At 55.6% G+C, this 14,611-nt stretch overlaps 1 protein-coding gene across 3 annotated transcripts in view; it reads right to left on the reverse strand.

Moving 5' to 3' along the window:
- Nucleotides 1-14,611, reverse strand: part of PTH1R (parathyroid hormone 1 receptor) — a 21,359-nt gene extending 6,748 nt beyond the window's left edge. The window contains exons 1-6 of one of the 3 annotated variants that reach the window (XM_008573648.1): nucleotides 5,485-5,525; nucleotides 4,582-4,684; nucleotides 2,363-2,497; nucleotides 619-729; nucleotides 386-504; nucleotides 113-207 (exon numbers count right to left, since the gene is read on the reverse strand). In XM_008573648.1, coding sequence (XP_008571870.1) covers nucleotides 113-207; nucleotides 386-504; nucleotides 619-729; nucleotides 2,363-2,497; nucleotides 4,582-4,666 — 545 coding nt within the window. In that variant the 5' untranslated portion in view covers nucleotides 4,667-4,684; nucleotides 5,485-5,525. Of the gene's footprint in view, nucleotides 1-112; nucleotides 208-385; nucleotides 505-618; nucleotides 730-2,362; nucleotides 2,498-4,581; nucleotides 4,685-5,484; nucleotides 5,526-14,455 lie in introns of those variants that run through there. The other 2 variants (XM_008573647.1, XM_008573649.1) reach the window with 2 other exon arrangements.

Consider the following 14,611-nt stretch of genomic DNA (forward strand, 5'->3'; position numbering starts at 1 on the left):
GCGCGGGGGGGGGGGGGGGGGGGGGGGGGGGAAGGGTGGCACCATACCGCGGCCCCACCCCGACCACTCCCCCACCCCTCGCCGACGTCGTCCCGCCCCTCGCCCCGCCCACCTAAAGTAGGCCAGGATGAGCACAGCCACAGTGAGGGAGGCCAGCGACACGGAGTAGCCCACGGTGTAGATCATGCCCAGGCGGTCAAACACCTCCTGTGCATGTGGGAAGACATGTCAGAGCCTAGGACTCAGGGTGAGCATCAGGGTAAGAATCAGGCCAGGTTAAGGTCGCTGGAGGAGTCAAGGTCAGGAGTCAGGGCTAGGTAATGGGGCACCAAAGGAGTGGGGGTGGCCTCATCAGGGTCAGGTTGCAGAGGAGGAAGGCTCGCACCCGTTCACGAGTCTCATTGGTCAGGAACTTGAGGCACTCGCTGTAGTTGGCCCACGTCCGGTTGTGCCCAGGCACCAGCTCCCAGGTGCCGTTGCGGTCACAGCGTCGGTAGGCATGGCCTGCAGGTCCATGGAAGGGTCAGGACAGGCAGAGAGAGGTCTGGAGCCACTGAAGTCCTGAGCTCCAGAACTTGGCATTCTCTGTGGTCCCCACCCCACTCTGGCCAGCCTTACCTTTGTGATTGAAGTCATAAATGTAGTCAGGACAGGGCATGGCCACCACCTCACCTGGTGCACCCAGGGGCCAGCACAGGATGTGGTCCCACTCGGGCAGGCAGGGGCGCCCTGTTCCCAGAGACAGACAGACAGGGTAGGGACACCAAGGGGGAGTCAAATTCATGGTTAGAAGGATGAACACCCCTGTACCTGTTGGTTCCCTCAAGGACAGGTGCACCCCAGGACTGGAAAACTTAGGCTTGAAGTGTTTTGGAGAGAACACTCTTACTCCCTGCTGTGCCCTGCACTCACCTGGCCTCACAGAATTACTACAGCCTCTGTGATTGCAGGTACTGGCACTGGCCCCATTTCCCACATGGGCTGGCAGAGGCCAAGAAAAGTGAGTGACTTCTGAGGTCATACAACCCAGGGCCCTGCCCTCAGGTACACTCAGCCCCAGGCGAGGCATCTCTCCATTCTCTCTGCTCTTAGTCCTACCTTCCAGGTGTCCCTGAAGAAGGGCGGGTTTCCAGGCCAACTGTCCCTCAGCTGGGAGGCTCCCTATGTGACCCTTCCCCAGGGACCATGGACAGGAGGCAGGAGGTCTGGTTTCTAGTACCAGCTGGACTCTCAGAGAGCTGCTGACCTCACAAAGGTGGCCCCAGTCTTTGCATTTCAGTTTCCTCATTGGACTAGGGATTAACCCTATCAGCTGGCACTTCCATCACCATCCAAAGCCTGCCCTGAGTACCTGCTATGAGGTTCCTGAGACCATTGGTGGGGGGAGATACAATCTCTCAAATCTAAGTGCTAATGGTGGGATTCAAAGCAGGGGATCACATCCCACTCTGGAGCCCAGCCTCACTGCAGAGATGCTAAGTGACTTTGGAGGGTCCAGGCACTGGAACTTCCGCATTCCACCCTCAGCTCGCAGTCCCCTTTTCTCCCCCTCTAGGGCTCCAACCACAGGACTCTCCAGCCACTCTGGAAGGTTGCCTTGATGGCTGGACCCACCCCAGCGTGGTGAAAGGCTCTCTGTCCTGGGCGCCATATTCCTAGCCCCGCCTAGCCAGGCCCACAATTCCCTCTGGTCCCTGGGGAGCCACAGGGTGACCACAGCCTCCCAGATGTGGCCCATCTGGAATTCGCTGCCCACCCGGCCGGTTCAAACTGGCCCTGTGGCCGAAGCCTGAGCTCTGTGTTTGTGTCTCTTCACCTCCCAGAGGGACGACACAGCCCTATGTCTCCCTCCCTCCTCTTCTCCCCTTCTGTTCCACTGTCTCTGGCCCCACCCCTCTGCAGCTGTGTTCCTCTTCTGCTCTGCTTCTCTGGCTCTCCCCACTAAGCATCTCAGTGTACCTCCGCTGACACACTAAGTCCCAGACCTTCAGTTTGTGCCTCCTGGTCCACTCTTTGTCTCTGTTTCTCTGTCTCTCCTTGCCTCTCTCTATGTCCATCTCTCTCTCTCTGTCTCTGTGTATTTCTCCCTGCTTCTCTGACTCCTGGGTTTCTCCATGGAGAAACTTGGGTCCACTCCTGCCAAGGTGCTGGGTGAGTTCTCTGCCCGTCTGTCCCTGGGGTTTCTCCACGTGCTGCCCCTGGGCTCTGTCTCCTCCCAGACACTGCTCTGCTTTCCCAGGGAAGAGGCTGCAGCCTTTTACGTTCCACAAGAGCCAAGGAGCATGAGCTCACATGATGGGGACAGAGCAGCGGGGGTGGGCAGGGGCCCATGTCAGAGGGACGTAGGGAAGTACAGATGTACCTTGGTGCCTGTTGCCAGTGGGTGCCTCCTTGTCCTCCTCTGACTCAGGATAGAGCTTCCCAGATGGCTTCTCTTTCCTGGGCTTTCCTGATGTGGATGCGGATGTCCATCCCTTGTCTGATTCCATTATGTTGGCTGGAGAAATCAGGATAGTTCAGGCTGTCAACTGTGCCACAATAGGGGACTTGGGGTACCCTCCTGTCTCAGATTTCCCCTTTGTACAGTGGGGGTTACCCCTGTCCTGCTGACACCCTAGGCTTTTGGGAGACCTGGGATGATGGGTGAGGAAATGCTTCACAAACTGTAAAGTGCTTGCCAGGAGAAGTAATCAGAGGAGATGGAGACTGTCTACAAGGGTTCAAACAGGAGTGAACACCATGTGAGTGTGGGATCAAGTGGTTTGAGCAGTAAATATGGGCAAGACAGAGCAGAGGTGGTATCCTTTGAGCCAGGAGTGGGAGCAAGAGCCACGCAGGACTGGAGGCCCCACCAGGGGGCGCACGGTAAGAGTAGACAGGATGGAGATGTCAATGGAGAGTTACACAGTGAAAATGAAGTCTGGCCAGAGTGTGTGCAGGCAAAGAAGCTGGTGATGAGGACAACAAGAGCAAGGTGGTGTAGTTTGTCAAGAGAGCACAGACAAATCCAACTACTCCATGCTCTGCCCTAGGATACTCAAGTAAGGGGTTCTCAGCTTCCACAGATGACCCTGGAGACTCTGTCTGAGATGGGGCCTGTCCTTTCCATTGGAAAGATGCTGGTGGTCCCTCTTTCTGGCTGCAAAGTCTGCCTCATGATCTGACTTGCATCCCTTCATCTAAAGCCAAGCCAGAGCCCTCTGGTCCTCTCACATCCGTGGCAAGAATGGGAAGTTGAGTCAAAGCATCTTGGACTGGGATGAGAATGGCCATGCTCATTTTCCTGCCTCCACCTGCAGGCATCACTGGTGGGGGTAGGTAGCAGGATGGGGTATAGTGGGGAAAGAGGGGCTCCATGGTGGATGGGAGGGGGCAGAGAGAGGCTTCCACAACTAGGAAGAGGGCTGGGTTCAGGACCCAGAGTCGGGGGGTCCACTTGACCCCCAGCCTTTGATGTCACTGGGAACCATTGGTGGGGCCAGTGTAGGCAGGCAGGGCTGTGACTGAAGAGACCATGTGAGGCTCTGTGAGTGTGAGCAAAGTCCATGTGTTGCAGAGTGTGTGTCACTGTATTTGTGTCCTTGGTATACATCAGAGCCATCTCCCCCAGCAGCCTAAGAGCCAACCCAAGGGAGGATGTTGCTCTAGTAGGTTAGTCAGCTGGAGTCTGGGCCTCTTCAGGTTGATGAGATTAACCAGGCAGACCTCAAAGGCCTGGATGGGTGCTAATGAGGCCCCATATAGACTTCCAGGAAATGGACTCAAGGAAGGGGTTGGGGAAGAGCCCAGCTTGTGAAAACAGGTGATGCCCCGCTTCCCCATGGCAGGGGTCCCACAGAAGTGCTGTGCTGGCATGAGGGAGCCCCCCTACCCAGGTCAAGCACCCTCCCCCCTAAGTGATGACCATAAATGACTGAGTCACATACACCCATCCCTATCCCTCTACACCTCTACCCTCCCCCACTCCCCATCCAGCCCCATGGACTCTCAGTTCTCCCTACCCTGGAAACCTCTGCTTTGTCCTCTGCCCAGGTGGCCTCTTTCAAAGGCCTACCCATCCTTCTGGACTTGGCTTGGATACTCCCTCCTTCAGAAAGCTGTCCCAGCCCACCCTGCTGGGGCCTGGCACCCTAGTCAGAGCTCCTGATCCTGGATTGCCTCACCAGATCTAAGCCCGTTGGGGGCAATTTGGACTTCAGCTGCCTTCACACCACCTTACCCCCACCCCAGGAGGGGAGGCCAGGAGCATCTCTGGGCCAACCCTGCCAAAGGCTCTTTCCATCCTCCCTCCAAAGAATGTGCATGGGGGCAAGGATGTCTGACGGTCTGAGGGCTGGTGGTGGGCAGCAAAGGGACCTGAGCTCAGGACAGAATACAAGCAAAGGACCACCTGAGCCTGCTGACTCCATTCCTGCCTGGCCCACCCCACTTTTGTCCTCATTTAGGCCCTGCCCCCTTTTAGCTGGGCCCACCCCTGCCTAGCACCTTCACCTGGCTCTGCATTTTGGGCTCCCACCCTCGTCTGGCCTCTCCCTCTCCTGACCTCTCCCCGAGCCCCTCCTCATTTGGTCCCACCCACACCTGGCCTCTGCAGGACTTCCTTGAGCCGCTTCTCGCACTGGGCCTGGGCGCGGTGCAGCAGGAAGATCTGTTCCTCTTTGGTCATGACGTCATCTGCGTCCACCTGCCAAGCCAAAGGTCAGACTTCCCAGCGCAGCAGCAGGTCCCAGAGCCATCCTAACCTTCCAGAGGAATTCCCCCCTTTCCAAAGGTCCTGACTGTAGCGGGAATGTGGAATGTCTGCTACATGTGGGAAAACTGCCTTATGTGGTAGCTCCCATTTTACAGATCAGAGGGAAAACAGTGGGTGTTTGTCCACTGCCTGCCCGCCAGTAACCCTGTAGGCTGCAGCCACTGATATTCTCTGTCCAGTCCGTTCCCCAGGGGTACATGGGAACAGGATGGAATGTCCCAGGATGGATCTTCACAGGATCCTGGCTGCCTATTGGGACTTGGGTGGGGAGTGGATCGGGTGAATGAGGAGGCAAACTCAGCCTGGATTCCTTCAAGTCCTGGAGCCCTGGGGAGCCTCAAGAGTCACCGGTTTCCACCTTGACCCAGCTCCCCAGTCAATGCTTTCCCCAATGAATGGTGAGTGCCTTAGCCCCTCCCCTGTATGGTCCCAAGAGGGAGAGGACAGAGGAATTGCTGGCAATGGCTTGGGTTGGGCGGGGCACTCCTGTGCTGGCTGTGGGTGGGAATGCCCCTCATTCCATTGCTTTCTGGAAGCGCCCCCCATCCAAGCAGACCCTGTGTTCTGATGACATGGATAGGCTTTTGCTCCTGCTCTTCTCTGCCTGGAATGTTCTTCTTTCCCTTCCTTCCAACCTGCACACCCTGGGCATTGGCTGCCACCCACTGGGACACATTGGCATCATTCATCATAAGGAAGGAAATGAGACTGTCATGGGGCTGGGGTCTCACCCTGAGCAGATGGCTGCTGGAGAGGGTCTGAGCCTCTGTTTCCCTGGCTTGGGAGGAAGGGAATCAGAGGGTGAAGCAGCATCCTGCCCTGGGAACAGCTCAGTGTGCCCTTCCCCCAGCCACTCCCAAGAGTGTGACTCACAAGGGGTTAATGCAGTCCCTATTCCCCCAGACCCCAAAGGGTGGGGCTGTGATGCCTCAGACACCCCTCCTCCCCGCCTTCCCAGATCAGGGCTGTGTCCCTTCAGACTCCACAGGGCAGAGCCTCATCCTCTTAGAGCCTCGACGGGCAGAGCTGCCTCCCCTGGGCCGGGTGCCTTCAGTCTGAGTGGAGCTGTGTGGGGCGAGAGAACCAGGAGGAGGCAGGGAAGGAAGGAGGCGAAGGAGGCGGGTCGGGGAAGGGGCGGGCAACAGCGGGTGGGGGCGGGCAGGCCTGGTCAGGGAGCCGGGTTGCAGGGAGAAGTTAATTGACCGCGTCTCTTGGCGGCAGCAGCGAGGGCTTCCAGGGCCAAGGAGTCTCCAGTTGGCTCAGCCGGTCTTGGGTTCTGCTGGTTTCACTTAGCGGAGGCGCGTGCGCGTCTTTGCGCGTGCGCGTGTGAGTGGCGGTGCATCCCCGAGTGGCCGCGCACAGGCTGTGAGGCCAGTGTGTGCACTTGTGTGTGCCCCGTCTCTGAGCGTTCTCACGTGGGGTTGTTCAGCATGTAGATTTAGGATGTGAGCCTGGCATGTTTGTGAGCATGCACGTGCACTTGTGTTTCTGGCCAAAGGTCCGGGTGTGATGCAGCTGTTCGTTAGTGTTCACGCCTGTGGGTGCCTGTGCGTCTGCATGTCCTTGGGGACTAACGTGTGCTCTCAGATCTCGGCTGGACCCAATGTCCATGGGCCCCCAGAAAGGGCAGAGCAGATTCCCATGTGCTGGCTGCCAGCCCCAGGGCTCTTCCAACCTACCCACCTTCCCCACCGCAGCTGTGGCTGAGCTAGCTGCCCCAGAAGTAGCCGCAGGGTGATGGGGCTTGAGGGAGGACAACTGCAGCCTGCCAAGGTCCAGGGGCCTCCAAGACTAACCCGAAGCCCTCCTTGTGCCTTGGACATTGGGGCTCCAGGTTACTGAGGGGTCTGATCCTTGCTCACCTCCCCCTTGTTCCGGCACCCATTCACTACCATTCCCGTCTTTGCAGCTAGTACCTCTGTCAAAAACCATCCTCCTCATCAACACCAACAACCATCATTACCACCATTAACACCAACACAACTATCACCACCCCCTCCCAATATGACCACCACCACTACCACCCACAGCACCGTTACCACCATGAGCACTCCTATTACCATCAGTATAACCATCATTACACCATCAGCACTATCCCAACTGATACATCCTCATTACCATCACCACCAGCATCAGCATGTCCACCAGCACCACTGTCACGCCTCGAGCATAACCACCACCATCACCATCCCAGCACCAAGGGCAGCATTAGCACCATTACCAATATTGCCGCCTGCCCCAAACCACTGTCCTCACTACCTTTGCCATCTTCTCGTTCTCACTCCCTCCCCACAACCCCCTCCCCACTACGCTTTCTCCTTCTGCCCATCTCCACCCCTAGCAAGACAAACAGATAATGGACCATATTTTCTCCAGCTGGTGGAGAGCTCATAAGTGACCAGCTGAGGCACCCACCAGTCCCCAAAGACTTGCTGACACACCAGCTCTCCCAAGAGACAGACTTGCCCACTGATGTGACTGAGGGTCATAGCTGATGGCCTAGACTAGAAGCAGGCAGTCATGGGTTGAAAACTGACTGACCATTTGGCAGACTGATGACCAGAAACTGACCAACAAACCCAGGGGTCTGCTGAGCCTCCACCTACTGTTGTTGGCTTCACCCTCTCCATGGCTAGAAGGTGGCATGCCCCCTTTTTCCAGAGTCTTGTTTCCATGGCGGGTCTGGAAATGACCAGGAGAGGGGAGGGTACATGCTTCCAGCACCCCTGGCCCCCAAACCCTTTCATGCATCCACAGGGATGGTGGCCCAACCTCTGGCCTCCCTGAACTTTAGGACCTATTTCTCTGTCACCCCAATCACAGCAGAGCTGCTATTGCAACAAGATTTCAGGTCAGAGTTAAGGAAGCACTTTCCCAAGGAGAGGGGGACAGCCTCACACCAAGTGCATTCTCACCTCCAAGCCCTACAGTACAGCTCCCCTGCGTGGAAGGCTCCCCACCCCATTCACCCCTCTCTCCAGCTCCTCCTTCCCCTCATCCAAGGAGATTCTGCCACCAGTGATGGAGCTTGAATCTCACCTCCACCACCGATTGGCTTTGTGCCTTTGGGAAAGTTGCTTAAGCCCTGTGCCTCAGTTTTCCTGTAAAATCAGGGAAGTGATAGGGCTGTTGTGAGGATTAAATGAAAAGCATGAAAAAGCCTGGGAGGGGTGGGGCTCAAGAAAAGCTGGTTGCTGTTATTGCTACTACTGTTAGCAGCAGCAGCAGCAGCAGCAGGTCATGGCTCCCCTCACTGCATGGGCCCCTGCTGCCAGACAACAGAGGTGCCCCCAGGCCAGGGACCCAGCATGGCACAGGGAGATTGTCTGGGTAGATGGCTAAGTCCAAGGGGCCACAGATGCACAGGGATTCCAGGGAGGATTTGGGGCAGGGAGTTCAGGAGGGCCTGCTGGGTAGGTTTGCCTGGCTTTGGGGTGAAAGGACATCTCATTGACTCCTCGCATTTTGGGATCTACCCTGGACTCATACTAGGATTCCAGGTCACTGACAGGCCCCCCAAGCTTGAGCCTTAGAAGCAAGAGGGCCCCTCTGTTGCCTCTGCCTGGCTAAAGAGGCCTTATCTCCTGGAGGTGAGGGGGAAAATCCTGACAGCTATGATTCACTTCCCAGCCTGGTGCTCCCTTCCCCCTACCAGACCAATTCCCTCCCCCTCAAAGAGTTCCTGTCTTCTTGGCCCAGCTCCAGGGTGCAGAGGACTCAGACTTGCATGGTCTTAGATCCAGAGAGTCTGAAGGTTTGGGCTGCAGGGGTGAGGACTGAGGGACTAGGGGCTGGGCCATGGCCAGGGGTCACTTCATACCCGCCAATGATGGGGCTACCCAGCCCTACACCAGGTGTCTGCATCTCCCCAACACACCTCCTATGGTCTTGGATTAGGGCTGATGTGACTCCCCCACACACAACCATCACAGGGCTCTGTTTTAATGTCCCGTGCTGCAGTGTGCCCTCCCCATGTTTGACCCCCCAAGTGCATGGTCCAGAGTGTGAACATGCAGGGGGTGAAGTGTCCTAACCTAAGCCCTGAGCTGGGGGGATAGGGAGGGATGTGGCCTGGGGTTATTGAACTGGTGTTTGTGGGGCTCGGGCAGGGAAGCTGGTATGTTATTTACAAACACAGCAGCTGCTGTCCCAGGGAAAGAGTATGTGTGGTCAAGAGGCTAGATGTGTTTGTCATTTCCTGAGTTCGAAGGTCCAGAGGAGAAGAAAAGCTGTCTGCTCATTACCCGCCTCTCCCAACACCCATTGCCCTGTACCCCCATCACTGTGGGCAAGCTGAGGACAGCAGTGATGATGGCAGATGGGGTGGAGCGTCAAGGCTGGTGACTGCGATGGTGATGGTGGAGAGAGCCAGGTCCATACCATCAACCAAATGAGGGCCACTACTTTCACTTCTTCCCCTAACTGCCAAATTCTACACCTTTGCTGTCTGTGATCCCAGACTTGATGAAATTCTCCCCTCTAGACAAAAAAGATGGAGGAAATAAAAGGGGCCCTTCTTCAGCACCTTCGCCTCTGGGAAAGCCTCAGGGTGCCTTCTTGGGTCATTTCATCCATCCCCTTGCCTGGTTCAGCCTGGTCCCCTAGGGGAGAGGGTGCTGTTGGTTCCTTGCTCACCTTTGGAGAAAGCAGATCTGCTTGGTGTTCATCCCTGGACACGGCCAGTCTCGCCCACACCGCGAGAACGTCTCTGCCTGCTGACACCCACCACTGCCCCTGGAGCTTTATGCAAGCTTCCTTCACTCTCTACTACATCCCCATTTTACAAACGGGGACATTGAGGCTAAGAGTCACGGTTAGAAAGAGGAGGGCCAGGAATGGAGCTCAGGTCTGCTTGACACTGAAGCAGCAATCCTGCAGGAAGGGAAAGAAAAGAGGAAGGACCTAGCCACACAGATATCCTGGCACTAGCCACAATGCAATCTTTCCACAGGGTTCTTCTGGATGGTATCCTTTGCTGCATCAAGCGAGCCGCTCTTTCCATACCCGCTAAGGCAGTCTCCACAAAAGTAATTCAGGGGTGGAGGGAGACACAGAGGTGATGGTGGCAATAGTGTTGGTGATGGCAGCTTGTCCCCAGCTCCAATGGGGCAGAGAATGGTTGGGCCCTGGTGTTAGGAGAAGGGAGGTTTTTGCCTCCAGAAAAGCCAGGAGAAAACCTTGGTTAACAGGAGACCCCCTCGTGACCTCCTGGCCTTCCTGCAGCCCTCCTCCAGGTTCCACTACTGGGACCCATGCTGGCAGCCCTTGATGTCTCCCATGCCAGCTGGCTGGGGACTGCTCCCCACCCCTTGCTGCCCTCTGTCTGTCAGGCTGGCCTGAGCAGGCTGGGACGGGCTCCCCGTCCTGCCCTGCCACCGCTGACAAGTGCTGACTTTTCCTCCCCCTTGCTAGGCCTTCCTGAACAGGCTGCCTGTGTTTGGGGCTGGGAGGGGCTGGGGGGAGGCACTATGACGCCTCTCATCTTGGCCAGCCAGCGTGGCCGCCTTCAGGGCAGGCAGTGGGATGGAGACTGGGATGGCGGAGTTGGCTGCTAGGACCCGTGGATCTTCACAAGCAGCCTCTACCTGGGCGGGGGGACCAAGGCTGGGAAGGATGGTATGGCCTAACCTAACCATAGCCTGGTCAGCAGAATAGGATCCCACCAGGTCTTAGCGCGAACAAAAGGCTGGCCTGAGAATCGGGGTTCTTAAGCGTTTGGAGGTCTCCGATGTCTTTGAGAACCTGAGCAAAACTTTGCATCCTCTCTCAATCACACCATATTTTGCAGACAATTTCAGGGGTCTGCAAAACCTTCACCCCACCTTTTCTTTTTCCTGGAGATTCTCACTCTGAAATAGCTGCCTTCCTGATGTGGTGGCCGGACCAGAGAGTGTCCCCAAAAGGCCCACAACAGGAATTTGGGGGAGGCTGCTTGACGCCTCATTAAAACATTCCGAAGAAAACCCAAGTTCCCAGGAGGGCTCGGTCCCCCTCCTACTGCTCTATCCACAGGCAGTTCAGTGAGCTTGGGTGGGGGGAGGATGTGTTTAAGGGCAGGTGATATAAAAAGCTTCAACAAATCAATAAGAAAAAAAAAATAACCCATAGAAATGGGTAATGGCTCTGAGCAAGCTCTCTCAGAAGATGGGCAATAAAACAATGTAAAGACCAAAGTCATTGGTACTCAGCAAATTAAAATTACAAGAAATACCATTTTTCACCTATTAGAATGGCAGGGGTGAAACAGAAGGACTCCTCATTATATCCTATGGGATAGAGGGTGTGGGGAGAGAGGTCCTCCTGGTCAGTCTTGGTGTTGTGAGTATAAACTGGCACAAAATTTTTAAAGGGCAATTTGGCCATGTCTATTAAAATTAAAAATGTGCATGTTCTCAGACCCAGCAATGAGAAAATTTAGAAATATTGTACTGGGAAATAATCACGTGGGGACACAAGAGGGCATTTCAAGGAGCTTCCCTGCTCCTGTCTGAAATCACAAACACACACACACACACACACACACACACACACACACACACACACACACACACACGAAAATTATGAAGAAACAATCTAAATGTATATCCCTAGGGACTGCTTAATGAATCACAGGTTTTGGAGTACTATGCAGCATTAAAAAAAGATAAGTTAATATTTACTGATGCAAAGATCTTCAAGACATACCTTTAAGTAGAAAAATGCATGTGGCAGAGCCCTATATAAAAACTGATGCCATTTATTTAAAAAAATCAACCAAACAAACAGAAAACAACAAAACAAATCTACTTGATATGTACACAAATAGGTAGGATTTGAAAAAAGTTTCTAGCTCAGAATCTGGGACAGCCACTGTTTAATACATGTTGGTTTCTTCCTGTCTTTAAAAGTGAGCACCGTGGCCAAGCTGCCCCTGGAGCAGGCTGGGAGGGGTCCCATACACTTCCAGCCCGTGAGTCCACACCACAGTCTCTTCTGAGTCCTGCCCAGAGGTCTCCACACTCAAGGCCTGCCCCACACTGAGCTTTGGCCTCTCCCGCTGCAGTTTCTCCTACACATACACATGTGTGCACGCCAAGGGTGTCCTTAGGATGAGGTATCCACAAGGACAAGACCACCCCTTTGCCTCCTACTCACAATCTGTGGGCCCATCCTTTCCTCCAAACTTCACTCCCCCCACTCCTCCACCCCCAGTCTCCTGGGTACTCTTCTTCCCTGTAAGGCACAAGATGGACAAGCTGAGTCTGGCCATGGCCAGTGTCCTCCTGGTGGGATGCTCTTTGGCCCCTGACTGCGAGGGCACGGGAGATGTGAGCCTGGTCTTGGGGCTGGCTGGGCAGGTAGCATATAGGTTTGGTGACAATGGCTTTCAGCTGAGGTTGATGGGCTTGGTGGGCATTGGTGCAGATCTGGGAGCGGCAGCCCTGGGCTCAGGAGAGGGAGCTGGCAGGCTGCCAGCCTCTTGTTGGCTCCAGCTGGGCCCCGGGGGCCCACAGAATGGTGGGTGGGTGGGTAGGGTTCATCCCTGTCCCTCAGGCCACGTCCTCTAGCCCTGAAGCCAGGGAGGGTCTGATGCACTCACATGCCCCAACAAGGTCCGGGCGGACCCAGCACCAGCATCTCTCCTCCTACCCTATCCTCAGCCTTGGGCCAGGGCTAAGCCAGGCAAATTCTCTGCCTATACCTCAGCTTCCCTGGAGAGAACTGTGGGGCCCTGGAGACCCATACCCCTACACATAATGGCACATGGCTTGGCACTTGGTTGGCATGAGATAAATAATGGTTAGAGTGGTTGTATAATTTGGGTCAGTTAAAAAATGGGGACAATAACCTTTTTCCGAGGGTTGTTGGAAAGGTTAAGCTAGCTAATATACATAAAATGCTTAGAACAATGTATGGCAAGTAGAACACACTACAGAAGCATTTACTAAATACAGACAAGAAAACAATAGACCTGGGTGCACACGCACTTGCATATGCACACTCACACACAGGCACAACTGCACTCCTGCTAGTCCCATGCAGACTCACATCCTCAGACACATGTGAACTCACACATGGACTCAGAAACTCACAATCACACAGGCCCAGATGAACACTATGCCCAGAGTTCCACAGAGCCCTGCCTCAGGACACTCACACCCATCACTGTCCATCCCTTGACAGTCACATGCACGCATATGTGGGCACACACAGAGTTCACTGAGGGATGGACGGTGGGGAAATGGCACTGTCACCTGGCATTTGCCAGTGCTTGGAGCGTCTCTGCATAGGGTGCTGAGCCTCTCTGAATCTCAGTTTCCCCATCTACAAGTCTTCTTATGGGATGATATGTTTGGCTTTGGGGAGCCTTTGCTGGGGCCAGAATTATGCGGGCACAGGCACGGGTAAATGGGGAGTGCTGACAACCACAGAGGAATGGAACACCTCAGATCAGGGGATTCTTGGGCAAGTGTTTCTTTCATGCCCTCTTTTCACAGATGGGGCAATTGAGGTATGCAGAAGGACAGCCCCAGGTTACACAGGCATTAAGCAGAGCTGGAGGAATCCCAGAGCTCCTGCCTCCCCACATGGGGCTCTATGCCATGCGGGGAGCTGTTGCTGCTGAGGAGGAGGAGGCTGCCTGCCTGCCCATCTTTCGACTCTCTAGAAGGCAGATGCCTCCACCTGGCTGAGGGGCAGCAGGGGTCTTGAAGGCAGCACACAGGCAGACAGCCTCCTCAGGAATGGGCTGGTCCCCTGGGATAGGACTGCCCTGGGATCTGACTGAGGGGATGGGACACTCCCCATCCCAGGAAATGGTCTGCAGACCCTGGCCCAGGATGAGGAGGTGCTGCCCATTCGTGTCTCCAGCTCTCTGTCTCCGCCTGTCTGTCCCTATTTCTCTTTGCTGTTCGGGGTCTGTCCACCCCTCCTGCTTTGGGGAGCTCTCATCCCCTCCCCCGCTTTGTATCTGTCTCTCTTGTCTCCCTCTCTAGCTTTCTTCGCCATTCTGTCTCTTGGTCTCCACCCTCAGGGGAGTGTGCAGTCTTCCCAGGGGTCTTCCTCACTTACCAGTCCCCCTCAAGCATATTTCTCCTGTAGGGGTGTGCTGTGAGGTTAGTCTCCTTCAGGGGACCTCTATCCCTCTTCCATGCCGCACAACACACCCACCTCCCTAGGCCAACAGCTTCTACTCTGGGTAAAGCTGGACATGCGTGCATGGATGTGTATGTGTGTGATCGTGAGAGCTGGAGGGGGCCCCTAAATTCTACCCCCACCTGGGTGCTTCTGACTCCAGACCCAGAGCCCTGTGTCCGGGATTGCACACAAAACTTGCAGAAAACAGAGGCCCCCAAAGCAAAGTCTGTGGGGCTCCTCACCTGGGGTCAAAGCCCAGCCTTCTGCTAGATCACACTGTCATCTTCTAGGGAGACACAACCAGAGGTGTGGTGCTCACAGAAGCAGAAGATAGAAAAAGCCCAAACACAGATCTCCAAACCTGGGACCCCAAACCCAGGCTTCAGAAATAGGGAGACCAGGCATCTAGAACCCTCGGTCCAGACAGCTCAGAGATAGCAGGCAGGGAGGATCTTGAGTCACGGGGGGTCCCCAGCTAAAGTTCAGACAACTGGGGGAATCCAAGACTCCGCGCCCTAGACCCATCCCAAGGACCCAAGAGCCAGCCTGCAGCCTGTCCTGGGTTGTCGGCTGCGGGGGACTTACCAGCGCGTATGCGGAGCTGAGCACCGGGCAGCAGAGCAAGAGCGCCAGGCCGGGTGCGATCCGCGCGGCCCCCATCGCCATCGCCTAGGGCCCCGTCCCTCGGGGCAGCCGCCGCCGCCGGCCCTGGTGGTGGTAGGGGGTGCAGAGCCGCGTCAG

Source organism: Galeopterus variegatus, unplaced genomic scaffold (genome assembly GCF_000696425.1).
Source record: "Galeopterus variegatus unplaced genomic scaffold, G_variegatus-3.0.2 Scaffold947, whole genome shotgun sequence".
In the NCBI taxonomy this organism is placed as follows: Eukaryota; Metazoa; Chordata; class Mammalia; order Dermoptera; family Cynocephalidae; genus Galeopterus; species Galeopterus variegatus.